Source organism: Gigantopelta aegis, chromosome 1 (assembly GCF_016097555.1).
Source record: "Gigantopelta aegis isolate Gae_Host chromosome 1, Gae_host_genome, whole genome shotgun sequence".
In the NCBI taxonomy this organism is placed as follows: Eukaryota; Metazoa; Mollusca; class Gastropoda; order Neomphalida; family Peltospiridae; genus Gigantopelta; species Gigantopelta aegis.
The window spans coordinates 42,100,535-42,121,024 of NC_054699.1; the positions used below are offsets into that span (position 1 = coordinate 42,100,535).

The window sequence follows — 20,490 nt, forward strand, 5'->3', positions numbered from 1 at the left end:
CGCTTTTGTTGATCTCAGCACCCCAACAGCGCAAGCACGGGAGGATCAATTGGGTCTTGTTGGAACAGAGAATGTGTCAGATAACTTGTTTGGTGAAGCAGTGTCACCATTGGGACCTCTCCCATGACCAGGTTCATCCTGTCATCTTGGTTGCTAACACGGCAAGCGATAGCGAACCCAAACGACGACATAAAGACTTCAGTAAAGAAACTCAAACTGCATCGGAGGCATGTGCTGAAAGAACTCACTAACGTCTATAAGAAGGAGGGTGATGATATTAGAACTTTTAAGTCTAGATAAATCATGCCAAATAGGAAGATAGAAGCGACAGATGACTGTAGAGGTTTTCCCCACGTTCTGGGAGGACATTTATTTGTTGAACACAACAGATGAGAACAGGACACCATAAAGAAGCAGAATTGGCAAGTCTGCACAAAGGTGTTGGTACTGAGATACAAGCAGGTGGAATGCTTTCCATACAAGCTGGCCCTGCCTTTTCAGCAGCTTACTGTGGAGGACGACGACACAATCACCAGAGAACATGGGTCACTGCTCCCTACGTTTCTAGAGTACATATCCGTCTCTGAAAGGGAGCTGTTAAAATATATTTGCTTTTAATCACAAGTTTATCATCATGACTTACGGAAAAGGCCCAGGATTTATTGCCCTTAATGAGGGCGCTCGGGTACTTTACACCCTAACAGCTCGGTATAAACAGCTGGTCAGTAGGGTGTTTGGAAGCGAATGTTTGCATAATATTACTTTGTCCGTCAGTGTACGAACAGGAAAGGTGGTCATATTTTTTTCAGAAGATGGGCACTGCATAAAAAATTGTTACAGACTTCATAATAGATCGATTCTGTGAAGAAAAAAACACACACCGTACATCGCTGGATAACGAGATATTATTTGTATGTCATAGTCAAACACCTATCTTTTCTCGGTGTGCGTATGTTTTGTTCTATTTTTATTTTATCTTAATAAAATTTATTTGAAATATTATATTTTCTTCTTTTTTTTTGGTGTATGTTACATTCATGTATGTTGTCATTTGTTTACTTATGTGTTATGTTCACCATTTTTGGTGGTGGCAAAGGTGCAGGTGGTTTCGCAAGTACCTTATCCTAGCTCACATTAATCATGTTGTTTTTTTGTTTTTTTTAAATCAATAACTTTACATAAATTAAATGGGAAAAGTGTTTTAGTAACAACAAATTTTATTATGTACAGGCCCGCAGGGATGGGGGTACTGTCAGGGCAGGGCATTTGTATGAAAATACATGTATTTGAACCTGTTCAAATGTTAAAATAAGGCTTATGGCATCTGCAGCCACAGTAACAGTAACAGTAACAGGGAAAAGTGGGGGTGGAGCATGGCCCCATCATTTCTCGCCTGTTCCGCGACCCCAAATGTACAATTTGAAGTAGAAATAAAATGTTTCCCCTAGAAATTACATGTATGGTAAAATAAAAGCTTTTGGGACATTTTCACCATTTTCGGTGCATTTTTTTTCATCAACGACAAAAAATTAACTGAAATTAAAATAAATGTAATTAATGTACTTGCTTTAATAAATGAGTCACATTCATTACAATTAGCCCCCACCTAATGAATGCAATTTGTTTACTCATACAAAGATTATGTTCAAAATTGATTAAATTTTAACTATTCATGACAAATAAATGTGAAAATAGCCATTGTGTACTTTTTACTATTATACTGCACCTATAAGAAACTATCACATCAAAACTGAAAATTGGAAACAAGACTATACGACAACTTATTTGTATCATTACATTTGGCTGTTATACCATATGAGGGCTATAGTTGATTTCAAAGCTTTTGTCAATGGCATTTATAAATATGAAACATTTCGTCTACAAAAGGCAACTTCTTGTTATTTATAATGTCTGTTGTTTGAAGAAAGCGATCGTCAATGCAAAGACGATAAATAGATCGTCACAATGCCGATAAGACGATAAATAGATCGTCACAATGCCAATAGACGATAAATAGATCGTCACAATGCCGATAGGCGTAAATAGATTGTCACAATGCCGATAGACGATAAATAGATCGTCACAATGCCGATAGACGATAAATAGATCATCACAATGCCAATAGACGATAAATAGATTGTCACAAATGTCCATAGAAGATAAATAGATCGCCACAATGTCAACAGACAATAAACAGATCGTCATAATGTAATAGACGATAAACAGATCGTCATAATGTAATAGACGATAAATAGATCGTCATAATGTCAATAGACGATAAATAGATCGTCACAATGCCAATAGACGATAAATAGATCGTCATAATGTCAACAGACGATAAATAGATCGTCATAATGCCAACAGACGATAAATAGATCGTCATAATGCCAACAGACGATAAATAGATCGTCATAATGCCAATAGACGATAAATAGATAGTCATAATGCCAGGTTTAATCCCATGGATTTTTCATGAAATGTGTATACTAACAATAAAATGAAAAATATAAAACAATTTAACAAAACAAAACAAAAAACCACCCCCAAAATCAACAATTAAACAAAGAAACAAAAAAATCAGAGACAAACCATATCTCTGTAATTGATGTCTGTAATGGCATTCACTTAATTCAAAACACAAACTACATGTAAATTCTCTGTAATATGGATTTCAGTTTTATATATATATATATATATATATATATATATATATATATATATATATATATATATATATATATGTACTACGTAACCTTCGCTAGGGATATACCAAATATATGTCATAATAAACAATTTGTGCACATTTATTATGATTTAAATTTGTCCACTATGTAATCAATGAAATTATGCAGTTTGGATGATCTAAAGTAAATATTTGTTTTATTTAACGACACCACTAGAGCACACTGATTTATTAATCATTGGCTATTGGATGTCAAACATTTGGTAATTTTGACAGTCTTAGAGACAAAATCCTCTACATTTTTCCATTAGTAGCAGGGGACTTTTTATGCACCATCCCACAGACAGGACAGCACATACCACAGACTTTAATATACGAGTCGTGGTGCACTGGCTGGAACAAGAAACAGCCCAAAGTCCCACCGAAGGGGATCGATCCCAAAATGACCGCTCATCAAGCCAGCACTTTACGAGTGGGCTATATATATACATGTATAATTAGATGCGACTTCTTGTCATCCATTGAATACAATATGTTTTCAAATATTCCTAGCAGAAGTTGAATAAATGTTTTTTTTAAAACAAACAGGTTGCTTTGCAATTCACCATAGGCAAAAATAAAACCTGTATATAGTTAATCTCTGGTCACACTAATGTTCCACAATTCGTATTTGATGGTTTTGTTTTCTTTCTTTGTTTTGAAAAGCTGACTTTACGCCCGAAATGATCTCATCTGGATCTAAAATATCATTATCTGATGTGGTGTGGTGTTATTTCTTGTATAGATGGGGCTGTTGTAGCTACTGCTAAAAAAATTATAAAATAAAAAATTATGCACATGGTCAAAATCAACTTGCACGCTGACCAGAGACCAGCAATATATTTTTTGGGTCTTACTAAACAGTGTATAACATATCTTGATTGCTAAATAATTTTTTCTTTTAACTTATCTACATTATAAAAAATAACTGTTTTGACAAATCCTGTGTACATCCTGGTGCTTGTTAATGCAAAACAAAATACGGTACATACCAGCGTTCAAAATAAGCACAGGTAAAAAGCTACTCGGACAAGCAAAATGTACATTAATAGTTGTCCAGAGGACAAGTAAAACTTTTCAATGCAGTTTTATTCTGAGCAATCAAAAATATGGTCCTTGTGCTTAAATACTGTAAATCATAAAATATTAGCGATCTTAAAATTTAGCGAAATCCAAATAAATGACATATTAGCGACATAAAACTTTAGCGAGGTCGTCATATCAGAAACTAAAAACCAAATAAGTGACATATTAGCGACATAAAACTTTAGCAAGGTAGTCATATCAGAAACTAAAAAACAAATAAGTGACATATTAGCGACATAAAACTTTAGCGAGGTCGTCATATCAGAAACTAAAAACCAAATAAATGACATATTAGCGACATAAAACTTTAGCGAGGTCGTCATATCAGAAACTAAAACACAAATAAGTGACATATTAGCGACATAAAAATTTAGCGAGGTTGTCATATCAGAAACTAAAAAACAAATAAGTGACATATTAGCGACATAAAACTTTAGCGAGGTCGACATATTAGCGACATAGAACTTTAGCGAGGTCGTCATATCAGAAACTAAAACACAAATAAGTGACATATTAGCGACATAAAACTTTAGCGAGGTCGTCATATCAGAAACTAAAACACAAATAAATGACATATTAGAGACATAAAACTTTAGCGAGGTCCTCATATCAGAAACTAAAACACAAATAAGTGACATATTAGACATAAAACTTTAGCGAGGTCGTCATATCAGAAACTAAAACACAAATAAGTGACATATTAGAGACATAAAACTTTAGCGAGGTCGTCATATCAGAAACTAAAACACAAATAAGTGACATATTAGAGACATAAAACTTTAGCGAGGTCGTCATATCAGAAACTAAAACACAAATAAGTGACATATTAGCGACATAGAACTTTAGCGAGGTCGTCATATCAGAAACTAAAACACAAATAAGTGACATATTAGAGACATAAAACTTTAGCGAGGTCGTCATATCAGAAACTAAAACACAAATAAATGACATATTAGCGACATAAAACTTTAGCGAGGTCGTCATATCAGAAACTAAAACACAAATAAGTGACATATTAGCGACATAAAACTTTAGCGAGGTCGTCATATCAGAAACTAAAACACAAATAAATGACATATTAGAGACATAAAACTTTAGCGAGGTCCTCATATCAGAAACTAAAACACAAATAAGTGACATATTAGACATAAAACTTTAGCGAGGTCGTCATATCAGAAACTAAAACACAAATAAGTGACATATTAGAGACATAAAACTTTAGCGAGGTCGTCATATCAGAAACTAAAACACAAATAAGTGACATATTAGAGACATAAAACTTTAGCGAGGTCGTCATATCAGAAACTAAAACACAAATAAGTGACATATTAGCGACATAGAACTTTAGCGAGGTCGTCATATCAGAAACTAAAACACAAATAAGTGACATATTAGAGACATAAAACTTTAGCGAGGTCGTCATATCAGAAACTAAAACACAAATAAATGACATATTAGCGACATAAAACTTTAGCGAGGTCGTCATATCAGAAACTAAAACACAAATAAGTGACATATTAGCGACATAAAACTTTAGCGAGGTCGTCATATCAGAAACTAAAACACAAATAAATGCCATATTAGCGACATAAAACTTTAGCGAGGTCGTCATATCAGAAACTAAAAAACTAATAATCTTAAGTTGTAGGATGAGCTGAAATAATTTTTAGAAAATTTTTTACGTTATGCAGCTTACAGACATCTTGAATTTAGTGGAAAATTGCAGTAAGGTGCATGCTAACTAACTAGCGTTGTTTGCTCATTTCCTTTTGGTTTAATCAATAGCATGCAACCATTGTTGTGAGTTCAGTTAATCACAGACAAGACAATCACACAAACGTTTTTTGGAACAATCTGTTGTATGTCTCTTTAAAGTGAGTGTCATGAAATATTAGTGTCTTGTATGGCTTTGCTAAATTCGCTAACATTTCCTGATTTACAGTAAAAGAAATAATTTCTTTGGACAAGTGAAAACATTTGTGGACAAGTAGATTTCTAGATGTACCGGTGGACTAGTGTAAGATTCTGCTTATTTTTATCTCTGCGTACCCTGGTAACTAGCGTCAGCATCTTTCACAATAAGCATTATTATCTTGTTAACTTTTGTCATGATGCTGTTGAACATTGAAGATCTTATACATGTATTTCATCAGTCTAGGGCTAGCTCTGGGCGACTTAACAGACAATTTTGCAAATTTATCTATTAAACGTTTTTTAAAATTTGCAGAAACTCACTTACTGTATAATAAAATACAAAGTATTTGATGAAATTATTTTGCAAAATTAAAATAAAATTTGCCAATTGTTTTTAAAATTCTTATTTGGCGAATTTGGTGAGTGCCAGAGCTAGCCCTTAAGGCTAATTATGCTGGATTCTTTTTCTGTAATTAACACTTTATCCCGCAAACTGTAATTAACACTTTTTATCCTGCAAACATATTTAATCTGCGACCTTTGACCCCTAACCCAGTGACCTTGAACAGCGAGCCTGCCAGTGGAGTTTCTGTGAGATGTTCCGGATACTTGCTACTCGTCACGTATAACTCGTCTAGGTTTTTTCCGCCAAAGCAGCATGATGTAATTCGTTGACACGGGAAGGAAACCGACTGCATCATTTTGCCTGAAGATAAATAACAATAAACAATTATATAATGAAACATGATAGGCTTTTGGGGATTACTTCGAGCTGAGATTGGGATTGGGATTAAGGTGGGAGAGTGTAGACAGAGTGGCCACTAATATTTTGCGCCCAACCTTTTTTCTTCCAAAACCATAATCGTAATACCATGTAATTATTAACATAAAAACTACTGCAGATTAGACTAATAGAAGCTAGAGTTTTAGGGATAAGTGGATGAATATGAGGGTAGGGAATCATATTGATTTGGTTTTCCATGATTTTGCAGGCCTCCACAATTTAGCACCCTAGTCAGCCTGTGCACTAATACAACTATTACAGTGATGAACATTTGCATTAGCGTACCAAACCAACATTATTACGTACGTTTTTCTGAGGAAGGGTTAACAGATCTGCAGGGCTCAAACTTAACGACGGCACTGACAGCAATTGCCGTCGTTGAGATATAAATTGCCATAGGTAGAGATCATCACCGACGGCACAAAAGTTCTGTCAGTAAAGTTCCTCAACAATGACAAAATGTATATACCTAGAGTATATTATCTGCCAGTATTCAACATTTGTGCATTTGAAATATGTCTACATTGAGCAAAATAACCTTTTGGTCATGTCACTTTAAAAACAAATAAAAATGCCACAGGCAGGCTCAAAATTGCTGTCGGTGAACCGTATCACCAATGGCAATTCTTTACAAAATGTCAGTGTTCGAGATTAAACATTTTGGGCAGTATCCCAGTTGGATACTAACATTTCAAAATCTGGTATCCCACCTAAGAATTTAGTATCCCACTTCAACGAAATTCATAAATAACACCATAACAAACTTGGACGGCACTGTTATCGTTCCCAGTCTGTTGCTACGCCGCTATTGCTCCAGTGTAGCATTAGACTGGGTATGAGCTCGAAAATACTGTTACTCAACTTCACCAGTAAATGAAGACTTTCATTGTTTCAGTGAAAAATACAAACGCAGGATTAAAAAAACCCCAGCAACATTATACGGTATCCCGGTGGGATACTGGGTTATTGACTATGGTATCCAAAATTAAATTCTGGTATCCCCAGGATATCAGGATACCATTAATCTCGAACACTGAATTGCCGTGGGAGACTAATTCTTAAGTTCTGTATGCAACTGTAAATGGTGATATAGTATAGAAAGTCTCATCAAGGAAGGAGGTACTGGGATAATGGAGAAGATGAATAGATGGCTTAGAAAAGAAGGTTAAAGTTTGTTTTGTTTAACAACACCACTAGAGCACATTGATTGATTAATAATCAGATATTGAGTGTCAAACATTGATAATTTTGACATATAGAGGAAACTTGCTACATTTTTGCATTAGTAGCAAGGGATCTTTTATATGCACCATCCCAGACAGGATAGCATAATCATAGAGATTTACGTGCACATTCAGAGCAAGCTGTTGTAACGCACGCCTAAAATGGGCGCAAGTGTCGACTTATGCCGGCTCCTCTGTCCAGGACAGAACAGCAGCTACCACAGCCTTTTATATACCAGTCATGGTGCACTGTCTGGAAGTTCTTAGAAATAGAGCTTAGCATATACCGTTCAGTATCGTTATCATATCAATACCGATTTATACCATACTGAGCAAATTTCAAAATACCAATCTAATTAAAATTAGCTCCACTATTACATGTGGATCTAACAGCAGCCAGTTGGAGCTCATGTCCACCAATCAAAACCTTACTTGCAGAATCATGCCAGTGATTTGAAAATAATTTGAAAACATTCCGAATTATCCTGAGGGTATACGATATGTTTCATGTGAATTATGAATTCCGTATTTAGACCAGTAGAACTAATTTTAATCGGATTGCTAACAACACTGCGTAGTCCCCAATGTCCAGGTAACATTTCGTCTGTAAATAATAATTTAAATATTGACCAATCACACTTCGCCTTTTATAACGTTATTTGGGAGCATACAAATTCTAAAAATATCGTGCAAGTCTATTTTAGTGACCGCAGTACAGCGAACCATACCAATATGTACGGGATGGGTTATCAGTCTTCAGTTTTACATTACAAATTATTTATTTTATAAAATAAAACATGTTTTAAGGCTTTCATAATTCACATGAAACATGTTGTATACCCTCAGGATAATTCGGAATGTTTTCAAATTATTTTTTAAATCACTGGCATGATTCTGCAAGTAAGGTTTTGATTGGTGGACATGAGCTCCAACTGGCTGCTGTAATAGTGGACCTAATTTTAATTACCGGTAGATTGTCAAAATACCAAAATTTTGGTATTGAAAAATGTTTCACGCCATTTAGTAAAGCACTAACAATATATCTAATGAAGGCAAAATGGGTTGGGTACAAACCAGACAAGGGACGTGGGTAAGAAATTTACATTTAAATCAGAGTATACCAAAAATATCGCTCAAAATCTGTATCAGTATTGTTTCAATACCGAATACCGTACCGATACCAAGGTAAATCACCCCCAAAATACCAATACTGATACTAAACTTCAAATTTCAATACCGCCCAGTGTGAAAAGTCTGCTAATTCCAAGACTGATTTATGGAAAGGGCAACCATCATAAATCAAAGACTAATGCATCATGGGAAATCAATTAAACCTCAATCTAATTTACATGTAGATATTTTTCACTGTAAAGGGACATAACCTAGTTTTTAAACACTAAGGCATATTTTGGACTATTGATCACTGAAATCATACTTTAATTAGATTTTATTGTTTAGATTATCAATTTCCATACAATCGAAGTGTTTTTGGTCATCCTGGTGTTTCTCATTTTTAAAAACGCACATGCGTCCGAGAAGTAAAAGTTATGGAGTTGAGTGTTAGTCTATTTTTAGAGGGTATTTCACCATTTGAAAGTCACAGACTCATGTTTCTCTCAATTGTAACTTTATTCAAACGTGTTACAGGTTTGTAGATTAACTAAACTTAGTGTTAATTTTCACGGCTTGAAACTAGGGTCTGTCCCTTTAAACAGTATTAAAACAATATACTAAACATTGTCGTTTTAAAGCCGCACACCCTAGTTCCATCCAGCGAAAAAAAAGAAAAAATTGGTTAATCTACAAATTTGGTTAATCTACAAACCTGTAACGCACTTAGATCACGTTTTTATCAAATGGAGTGAAAAAGCAGTAACTAGGGTGTGTCCCTTTAAGGTATCAAAAAGGTTGTTTTGTTTAACACCACCACTTAATATATTAATCACCAGCTACTGAATGTCAAACATTTGGTAATTTTGACATAGTCTTAGAGAGGAAACCTACTACAGTTTTTCATTAGTAACAAGGGATCTTTTATATGCACCATCCTACAGACAGCATAGCACATCCCACGGCCTTTGATATACCAGTCGTGGTGCACTGGCTGGAACGAGAAACAGCCCAATGGGCCCACCGGCAGAGATCAATCCCCAACCGACTGCACATCAAGCGAACACTCTACCACTGGGCTACGTCCCACCCTTTTTAAGGTATCAAGAAATTTTTGTACGTTAAAATTGCTCACCTGTTTCTGGGTCAAATCTGGCCACCTTGGATGCGTCCCACAATGCTACCCATAGTTTGTCTTCCTCGTCCACGACTAGTCCATCGGGGAAACTCATCTCATGGATTGGGGACCTGCCCAGATCCACCACAGTACGCTGATTACCTGCCAAAAATAAGTATCATGAAAAAGTGTGAACCAGGCTACCCCATAAACCGGTCTATTGACATATGACTTGTTTTTAAGGAATCTGCATATAACTGAACCCTGACATCAAAATACATTGTACTTTGTTTTTTTTGGAAGGTTTTCTTAATTCAAACAAAGTGCACAAATGAGGAAAGGACAAGCAGATATTCAAAATAGTTTTAGACATAGGGAAATATATACTTGACCGTCACTTGGCACTGTATGCACTATATAAAATGGTGTGTAATATTAAAGCTAATCAAAAATGTTTCACACCGTTGTCATTGTCAAAGTCTTGTCTGCTTTGCAGATTCATTGCAGAGTGTTGGTGACATCACGTTACATGCAGGGTTTGTTTTAGTTTTAAAATTTGACTTGACACCCATGGCTTTGAAATTGGAAATTTTAGCGTTATTTTACTAAAATTTTGAATTTTCAGTTTTATTTTAAAAACATCTTATTAAGCAAAGTTAGAATTAAAAAAGTAATGCTATATATATATATATATATATATATATATATATATATATATATATATACACACACACACATGAACTTGTGTTTATTCAAATAAATACATATCTATTGTTAATTACAAAACGTTGTTGGGGAGGGAAGGTTTGTCCAGTGAATGACATTTACATACAGATTGAGAATTTTTTACTCCAAAATTGTGAATAAAAAATGACATAGCATCTGTAGAATGGTGGGGAATGATGCCCATTATCGGAGTCTAGAAACATAGGTGATAAAACACTGTACATGTGTCACTCTTTAAAAACAATAGCCCAGTTTACGATAGTACATGCATCTGATGAATGTCTGCATTAGACTACGACATGCATTTAATATCTTTACAAAATAAACTGGCATAGATATTAACATTGGTTGGTTGATTTTATTAAATATGTCATCAAATTGATCGTGCATTATAATGCGCATGGGCAGAAATCACTTCCCATTAATAGGTTGGTTCACAGTTACTCAAGGATATGTCAATTATGGCAAAGAAAGGAATGTTTGTTGAACAACATATCAGTACATTTTAAAGTATGTCTCTTTAGAGTGTGGGGCGAGATTTAGCTCAGTTGGTTGAGCACTCGCTTGAGGTGCTTGCATCATAGGATCTAACCATCTCGGTGGATCCATTCAACTGATTGGGTTTTTTCTTGTTCCAACCAATGCATCACAATCAGTCAAAGGCTGTGGTTTGTGCTTTCCAATAATCCGTTTCACAAGCAGCTTTTGCTTTCCATCTTATTTCTAAAAATTGTTTCCAGTATATCCCAGAATTCTTCATTCGCGTTTGTCATGCATTTTCTGCATTTTAATTGAAGCCATTGTAAGTATTAAAATATGCGATATCAATCTTCAAAATCATACGATTAGCAGACAGTTCTATACATAAAAACGGTTTCAATAATATTTTATACGCCTTCATTACGAGATTAGGCCTAAAAACAAACAAATAATAATAATTTTAAAACTACTAATGTTTGTTTCTAGAATTGTACAATATACAATTTACTCACTGATTTTGCCAGCATTTACATCAAAATCAAAAGCCCACACTTGTCTCCGCGCTGAGTCTGCAAAATACATTGTCCTGCCATCGGACGACCAATCGAGACCATTGGGTAAATCAAGTGAAGTCAGGTGACTCTTGACGTCGCCATCAGCTTCGACACTGAACAGGGAGCCCAACCCAGTGGGCCACGTTTCAATGCCTGTCGCTCCTCTTGGTCCAGATGTGGAACCTGAAGTAGTAAATCAAGTTTAAAGGGACATACCCTAGTTTTTAAACACTAAGTCATATTTTTGACTATTAGGGACGTTTTTGACAACTGAAATCATACATTACTTAGATTTTATGGTTTAGATTATCCCGTACATTCAAAGTGTTTTTGGTGATCCTGGTCTTTTTAATATCACAAAGTGCATTTCTCATAGTTTTAAAAACGTACATGCATCTGGGAAGTAACAGTTATGGAGTCGAGTTTTACTCAGTAAAAGTTTTAGTCTATTTTTAGAGGGTATTTCACCATTTCAAAGCAACAAACTCATGTTTCACTCAATTGTAACTTTATCCAAATGTGTTACAGGTTTGTAGATTAACTAAATGTAGTGTTCATTTTCATGGGCTGAAACTAGGGTATGTCCCTTTAAGACAATATGGACTGAAGTTACAAAGAAAGAAATGTTTTATTTAACGACGCACTCAACACATTTTATTTACCTTTATATGGCGTCAGACATACGGTTAAGGACCACACAGATTTTGAGAGGAAACTGGTCGGTGCAAGTGGTTTACACCTACCCATTGAGCTTTGCGGAGCACTCACTCAGGGTTTGGAGTTGGTATCTGGATTAAAAATCCCATGCCTCGACTGGGATCCGAACCCAGTACCTACCAGCCTGTAGACCGATAGCCTACCATGACGCCACCGAGGCCGGTCTGAAGTTACAAAGTCTGTTTATGTCTTACACACTTGCAACTACATACATTTACAAAAAAAGAGAAAAAAGTTTGTTTTCTCTAACGACACCACTAGAGCACACTGATTATTAATCATCAGCTACCGGATGTAAAACAAAATTGGTAATTTCGACATATAGTCTCAGAGAGGAACTTTATATTTTTCCATTAGTAGCAAGGGATCTTTTATATGCACCATTCCAAAGACAGAATAGCACATAACACAGCCTTTGATGTACATGTACCAGTCAGCAAGAAATAGTCCAATGGGTCCACCGATAGGGATCGACCCTAGACCGACCGTGCATCAGGAGTGTGCCCTACCACTGGGCTACATTCTGTCCCTGTGAAGGAGTAAATCAAGTTTAATACAATATGGACTGAATGTACAAAGTCTGTTATATATCTTACACACTTGTAAAGTCTACATACATTTACAATGTTTAAACACCTGGGGCCTATTTCACAAAAATTGTAAGTTTATGTCTGCAACTAGCAGTGATACCAGTCGTACCATTTACAAGTATTTAGCATCTATTTCACGCAGAAAATTTAATCATTATAGAAGATGGAGAATTTTAAGGACAAAGGAAAATCAAATATGTGTACGTTTAACTATATTTGTTGTACTATAATCAGGGCTAGCTCTGGGTGGGCAAAACATTTTGCTAAATTATCTATCAAACTTAAATTTGTTTGCAGAAACCCAGTTATTTTCTAACAAAAGATCAATTATTTCATGAAATTATTTAAACAAATTAAAATAAAATTTGCCAGTTGTTTTTGAAATTCGCAATTGGCGAATTTGGTGAGTGCTAGAGCTAGCATAAAAATTGTGGTTTAGTCGTAGATTTACATTTACATGCAAAACTAGGCTTACGATGTTTTGTGAAACTGGGCCATATGCTTTTTAAGAGAGAAAAAAAACAGGCTTGATAAACATAAATATTCACCTGCTAAAACCGTTAACATATTGCAGGTAATTTTTCAAGAGACAGATTAATGTACAATTATCCTATCTGCTATTTATACTTAAGATTCTGTCATAAAAAGTTGAACTTTGACCCAGCTGTGTGTTATTTCAGGGCTCGAACTTAGCAGTAGCCCGGGGTGTTTTGGCTAATTTCTCACTCAGACTACCAGTTGTCTAAAACTGGTAGTCCACTGGGCTACTAAATGTTTTGGCATGTCAAGTCACTCCACAATCAACAAGATATTTAATTCATCGGTGTTTGAAATTCCACCTTTCATGTATGCACTCTCTGCTGCCAGGAGTCACTGTAACTGTTAATTGCTCCCCTAGTCTTATCTCACAGATGTCGGTTGCGCAATATGATTTAGTAAAATAAAAGAGTATATTTGCCAGTGGTAGGATTTTTTAACATAGCTGGTTAATACAAAACATTTTATGTAATTCAGTGGCCAGCTATAAGAGGGTTTGTACGGGTCATGGAAATCATGGAATTTCGATTTGGGTCATGGGTTATCTATTCATAGTCATTTATGACAATCAACAACACGGCTCGTTGTCTTGACCCCGACTTATAAGTAATGCCTGGTATGATCAAGACTATTTGTCGCCAGCTGAAGTCTAAACTAAACCCCAACTCAATCGCAGTTAATTTCCTTCTAGGTTACCTATGCAAATTGTCAGATTGTTGTTTACAAAATTAATATCTATTATTAAGTTAAACAAATGTCTAAATTGACGAATATTTTCAATATTAAAAATATTATTCTTTCGTACAACATATTTTCAATAAAATCTCTCTTTATCGTTTACTATATACTATAGCTTTGTCTGTATGTGGGATGGTGCATATAAAAGAAGCTTACTACTAATGGAAAAATGTAGTGGGTCTACTCTCTATGACTGTCAAAATGACCACATATTTAATATCAAATAGTTGATGATTAACAAATCAATGTGTTCTAGTGGTGTCGTTAAACAAAACAAACTTTATACCTAGACAGACTGCACATCATGTAAGCACTTAAATTACGACAGGGCTTGAATTTATGAATTTATGAATTTAAAAACTAAATTGCTATGAGTGAAACCGCCTGCATGTTAAAGCCTGTCCACGGCAATGGTTTTTTAAATGACTTATTTTGCTGTATGTAGACATATTTTAAATGTACTACTGTTATAAAGTTCAAGGCTAAAATCCAAGAAGTCCACGAGAATCCTCCGATTCTAAACATTTTCATTGAAGAACTTTATCAACAGTGTTAGTATATAGAGTTCTGTGTCATATGCTACTAACTGTATATGGATTAGTGTGTATAAAACCCTTACCATTTACTGGAAAGAATAAACAATTTGCAGCCTAGGTTACTTTTTGAAGATTGCTTATTTGTAAACAGCACATGGGATACTTTTGCCGATGTATTTTTTGCGCATTGGTTCAATGTTTGTATGGATATTACTGAAGTACATTTCCGCTATCGACAAAATGATTTATTGATTAAAAAGAGCAGGTAATTAAAGGTAAGGAACATAGTATCAGCGAACTAACATAGAATTTTTTATGTATTACTAAATTTGGCACACTAAATTACTGTCTCTGTTATTATGTAAGAACTGATCAAAAAGTTCCTTTTGGTTCTCTTCGTTGGCAATTTGGTTCATAGAAATGGGCCAACCACTGCTTGGCTCCAGGCCAGACTAGTCTCGATAAACCACTGTGTTTCGAACATGCACAGATTTGAATGTATGCAACGCTTTTGAAGCCAGTTTAAACTGAAGCTTGATAACCAGACGTTTTTTTTTTTTTTTTTTTTTTTTGATAACGTTTTACTCACTGATTATTCAATTTAATAAATTTGTGGAAGTATTTCACGCGAATACAAATAGATTCGGATGTTTTATGCTTGTGCAAATCCTGGCATGAATCGGATTCGGAGATTCACGCAAATTTTTAGCTCTGAAGTTTTTTTGTTTAATGACAACTAGAGCATATTGATTTATTGATCAGTCTACTGGATGTCAAGACAGGATAGCACATACCATGGCCTTTGTTATATCAGTCGTGGTGGTACTAATGTACACCAGGCGTAAACATTTTGCCATCATTGAGGAGTTTTAACGACAGCACTCGATCTTGTGCCGTTGGTGATGCTCCTGGACCTACGGCAGTTTATATCTAAATGATAGCTGTCATAGTCGGTGCTATCGTTATACGTTCAACTCTTAAGTACGAAGTAAACAACTTACCCACCCATAATCTTCCACTGGAATCACACTTTCCATCATTCAATACTTGTCCATCTTCAAGTATCTTCACAAAGGGCGTCACTTTGTCCGAATCGAAGGAATCGACAATTGACAACCCAACAAGCTGCGTTGCTAGGTAGCCGCCTCGTGTTCGTGGGATAAATATTGTAACAGCTAACCCATCTGTGAAAAAAAATTAACGTTGCAAATTTCACTTTCACATTTTTCTGGCACTTCCAATGAAAATACTATCAGGGCCCATGTTTTCGATGTTATCTAAGTGCTATGAAATAGTAAAACCATTGTTAGGCTGCGACATCACTATCATTATTAGTCCATGAAATACACAGCATCATCAATCCCTGCATATAAGAAAGTGTATGTCCACAGCAAAAAATATGCTATGAAAAAAGAAATTGAATATAGGGAAAGCTTTCATTATTTTTCCACGTAACAAATTTGATACATTTCGGGCGATTTCACCTCTGATATTTACATATTTTCGAGTTTCAGTCTTTAACTTGGTAAAAGCAGCAATAAATGTACTTTTATTGGACATGCACTGGCAAATTAAAAAACATTGGAATTGTTTGCAGTGACCTATTTGATCAAGACCAAAACTGCAATTAATATTATGTTTGTGTTGAATTATAACACCTATAATTATACAATGAAATATAAAACATTTAAAAGTCTATTTTGTATTCATGATGTCAAGCATGTTGTCAATTTGGCACCTACACGTACAACAGCGATTGTGTAACTATATAAGTCATTAAAAAATTGTTAAAATAAAAAAAAAATTTTTTTTTTTTTAAACTGAAACTTAATTTGCCTAAAAGATTTGACCAAATTAGCCAAATTAAGTGCTAATAATTTATTGGGTTGAGCTTAAACCCTAACCAACCTATGTGACATACATGTTAATATAGGTTGAAGGGCTTTTAATATAGATGTATGTAGTATTATTAAGCAATAATATGCCTTATTTTCGAGATGTTTTGTAAAAAATTCACACAGCCCTGATTTTACACACCTCCAAGGTGTATCTTCGTATCGTTCCCTGACCGAGTATCGAACCGGTGAACCTCGTTGATGTAGCAGTCCACATAATAAAGGCTCTGTGTGACGTCATCCCAGTGTGGTCCTTCTCCATGGTGGACAGAGCTTTTAACGACAACCTCCACAGACATCTACAACCAGTTGAAAGACTGGCTAATCATCGACTAACAACTTGTTTAACATTTATTAATTTTCAGTGTTCGAAATAAGCACTTGTCCATTTGTCCTGACAGGTGATAATCTGTTCAGACAAGCAAAATGTACCTCAATGGTTGTCTAGTGGACAAGTACAAATGTTAAATGAAGTTTAATTTTGAGAAATAAAAAATATTGTCCTCGTACTTGAATAAAATAAAACATTTATTTGGACAACTGAAAATATTGCTGGACAAGTAGATTTTTCGAAATGAAATGAAAAATTCTGCTTGTTTCTATCGCTGATTTTAATATCTCAAGAATAAATCATGACAAACAGAAAATCAAGAGATATATAACAGAGAGACAGTTTAGCCGTTTTTGTTTTTAACAACAACACTTGAGAACATTGATTTAGGGGCCGTCCATAATTTTCAACATTTTCACGAGCGTACAAACTGTACGCGAGGGGAGCGGGTTAACAGGCCAGCGTACACTTGTTTTGAAAATGAAAAATGTTGATCAACATTTTTCATTTGGGGATGTACACTTTTAGGGGTGGTCAAAAGTGTACGTTTGTACGCTCCTGAAAATGTTGAAAATTATGGACGGCCCCCTTAATATTCTACTATTGTCCGAACCAAACTGTTAACAACTACAAAAAATTACTCTCCTACCTTTAACTGCCGTTAGATTTCCTCCAAAGCTTGTCCAGACACAAATTGCAAAAAAACCACTACAAATATACAGATTCCACACACGAGACTGCAACGATGTCAACGATATTGTCTTTGCTGAGATTGCATAGGGAAAAATACATGCAGTTTTCTGCCGTCTGCCATGTTGCTTGTTTATGGAATACTCTTCAAGAGGGGTGAAAGCCTCCAAAGTATGTGACACAATTAATATGAAATCGATGATCTCTAGTGGTATCATTAAAATAATAATAATAATAATAATAACAACAACAAAAAATAATATGACGTCATCACGTTTGCTTTTATATCATAACATGTTATGACGTTGTTAGATTAAGTCTTATCCTTTCACCCCTTTTGAAGAATATTCCATAAAAAGTCAAAATGGCAGCTGATACAAAATTACATGCTTTTTTCCCTTACGCTCTCAGCGAAGTCGATATAGGTGACATGGTTAGCATCTGGTATGTGGAATCTGTGTCATTGTAATGTTTTTTTCAAGATTTGTGTCTGGACAAACTTTGGGGAAAGAGTACCGTATTTTCCCCACTATTGGGGTATTGAATTAACCATATGAACTGAGTATTGCATTAAACATTACAAACGATGTAGTGCTAGGCCTGGATTCGAACTCCAAACCATCGGGACTGTAGCCGACCACTGTATCCACTCGACCATGCAGTGGATCAACAAGTGAAACTGCATTTTAATACTTATAAATCTCATAGGGTGTATTTTGACGGAATGAACCGAACGTGTACGGAATAAAACGAAGATTTAGTCCCATGATGCCTCATTCTGTCTTCTGTGCTATATTTCTTCCAAAAGCATCATCAAAAGCACCCGTGTGGAATAAATTTTATACAGAATAGTCAAAATGTCTAATTTTTCAAAGGCAAAACATAGCGATACTGGATTACGAAATATAAACTTCATGTTGGTTTTACAGAACAAATTGTTTTAAAATATATTGTATATAACTATCGCTAACCCTAACCCTAACCTTAAACTAATTCCAAGAAATATTTCTTTAAAATAGAGGTGGGGAAAATACAGTACTTTTGCCGTGTGTGTAATTAAAACCGTGTGGATTTGTTCCCTACCATTTGACATAAAGTTTGGAACAAGCTCTACTGTTGCATTTAAGATTTCTGCGAGTCTCAAAAAATAATGTAGGAATTTAGAATTACTTTCGAGCTTACAACTTCACCCAAAATTTTTGAGCAATTAAGCGGATTTATGTTACAAAAGCGATCCTTGAAAATAAAATCACAGTTGGAGTTAAACGATAAATGCTTACTTTGTCTTCGTTACGTCTCAAATCTGTTTATGTATTAGCGTCAGTGTCATAAAGATTAGAGCGATGTTCACAGCTACTTCTGACCAAAACGTTGTAATCGGAAAAGGGTTATTGCCCTTTAAGCGTTGGGTTATGTTAGACCAAATCAATTCCCATTGCCGAAAGTGTTAACATTTTCTACTAAAAATTATAATTTATACCGCTAAAATAATAATAATAATAATAATAATAATAATAATAATAATAATAATAATAAAATGTATTATAATTTGTTTCGAATATTTATAGATGAAATGGAATGAAAAATATTTAACACCTCAACTCATTTTAAACTATTGTTATCTGGTGTCTTTAAATAGAAGAAGTTATATAGTTATTCCCACATTTTGTCCAGCTGCCACCAAATGACTAAGTACTACCGATTGTCCACTTTACCAAAGGCCGTGGTATGTGTTGTTTCCTGTCTGTGGGAAAGTGCATATGTAATAAAGTCGCAGACAGTCTAGCCTGTGTTATTTGCCTTGAAGACAGTCTAGCAATGTGTCTGTGTCGATGACTGACAGCAATATAATTAAAATTAGCTCTACTATTACATGTGGATCTAACAGCAGCCCGTTGAGTTCAAGTCCAGTTGACCTTTCATTCGACCAATCAAAACCTTACTTGCAAAATCATGCCAGTAATTTGAAAAGAATTTGAAAACATTCGGGATTATGCCGAGGGTATATGAAATGATTCGGGTGAATTACGAAGTATGCCGGAAACTAATTTCGATATAAAATTTTATATAAAATTCGTTTCAAGACGAAAAACCCCAACTGTGATGGTATAGCCATAAAATCTGTTTATACTAGTATACAATCCATAGTTTATTACTGCACTTTTGCCCCTGCTTTTTAATGTTGAAACAGACCAACAAGTTCGCCTATTACATAAATAGTCTCGCCCGATATTTTTAGAATTTGTATGCCCCCGAATAACGTTATAAACGGCGAAGTGTAATTGGTCGATATTTGAATTGTTATTTATGAAGATGAAATGTCACCTGGACATGGGAGTCCACGCAATGCTGTTAGATCTACCAGGGTAGACCCAGTAGAGCTAATTTTAATATCAGATTGGACTGACAGCTACAATTGTATGTTCCGTGCAACTGCACTTGTTTGTTGTATGATCCAAGCTGTTGTAGAATCATGCTTTTCTTGTACTCGGTTTTCGCATATAAGGAAGGAGAAGGAAGGAAATGGTTTATTTAACGACGCACTCAACACATTTTATTTATGGTTATATGGCGTCGGACATATAGTTAAGGACCACACACATATTGAGAGAGGACACCCGCTCTCGCCACTTCATGGGCTACTATCTGTGTGGTCCTTAATCATAAGTTTCACGCTATATAACCGTAAAGTAAAAATGTGCCGAGTGCGTCGTTAAATACCGGTAAAACATTTCCTTCT

General features: G+C 35.1%; 1 protein-coding gene across 1 annotated transcript; it reads right to left on the minus strand.

Moving 5' to 3' along the window:
• Positions 1 to 6,228: 6,228 nt before the first annotated feature.
• LOC121368155 (regucalcin-like) lies at positions 6,229 to 19,128 on the minus strand. Its single transcript, XM_041492769.1, has 6 exons — positions 19,031 to 19,128; positions 16,872 to 17,028; positions 15,836 to 16,018; positions 11,675 to 11,899; positions 9,975 to 10,118; positions 6,229 to 6,428 (listed from the first exon to the last, which is right to left on the minus strand). The coding sequence occupies exons 2-6, from the start codon at positions 17,026 to 17,028 to the stop codon at positions 6,232 to 6,234; spliced, it is 906 nt and encodes a 301-aa protein (XP_041348703.1). The 5' UTR covers positions 19,031 to 19,128; the 3' UTR covers positions 6,229 to 6,231.
• Between the last annotated feature and the right edge of the window lie 1,362 nt (positions 19,129 to 20,490).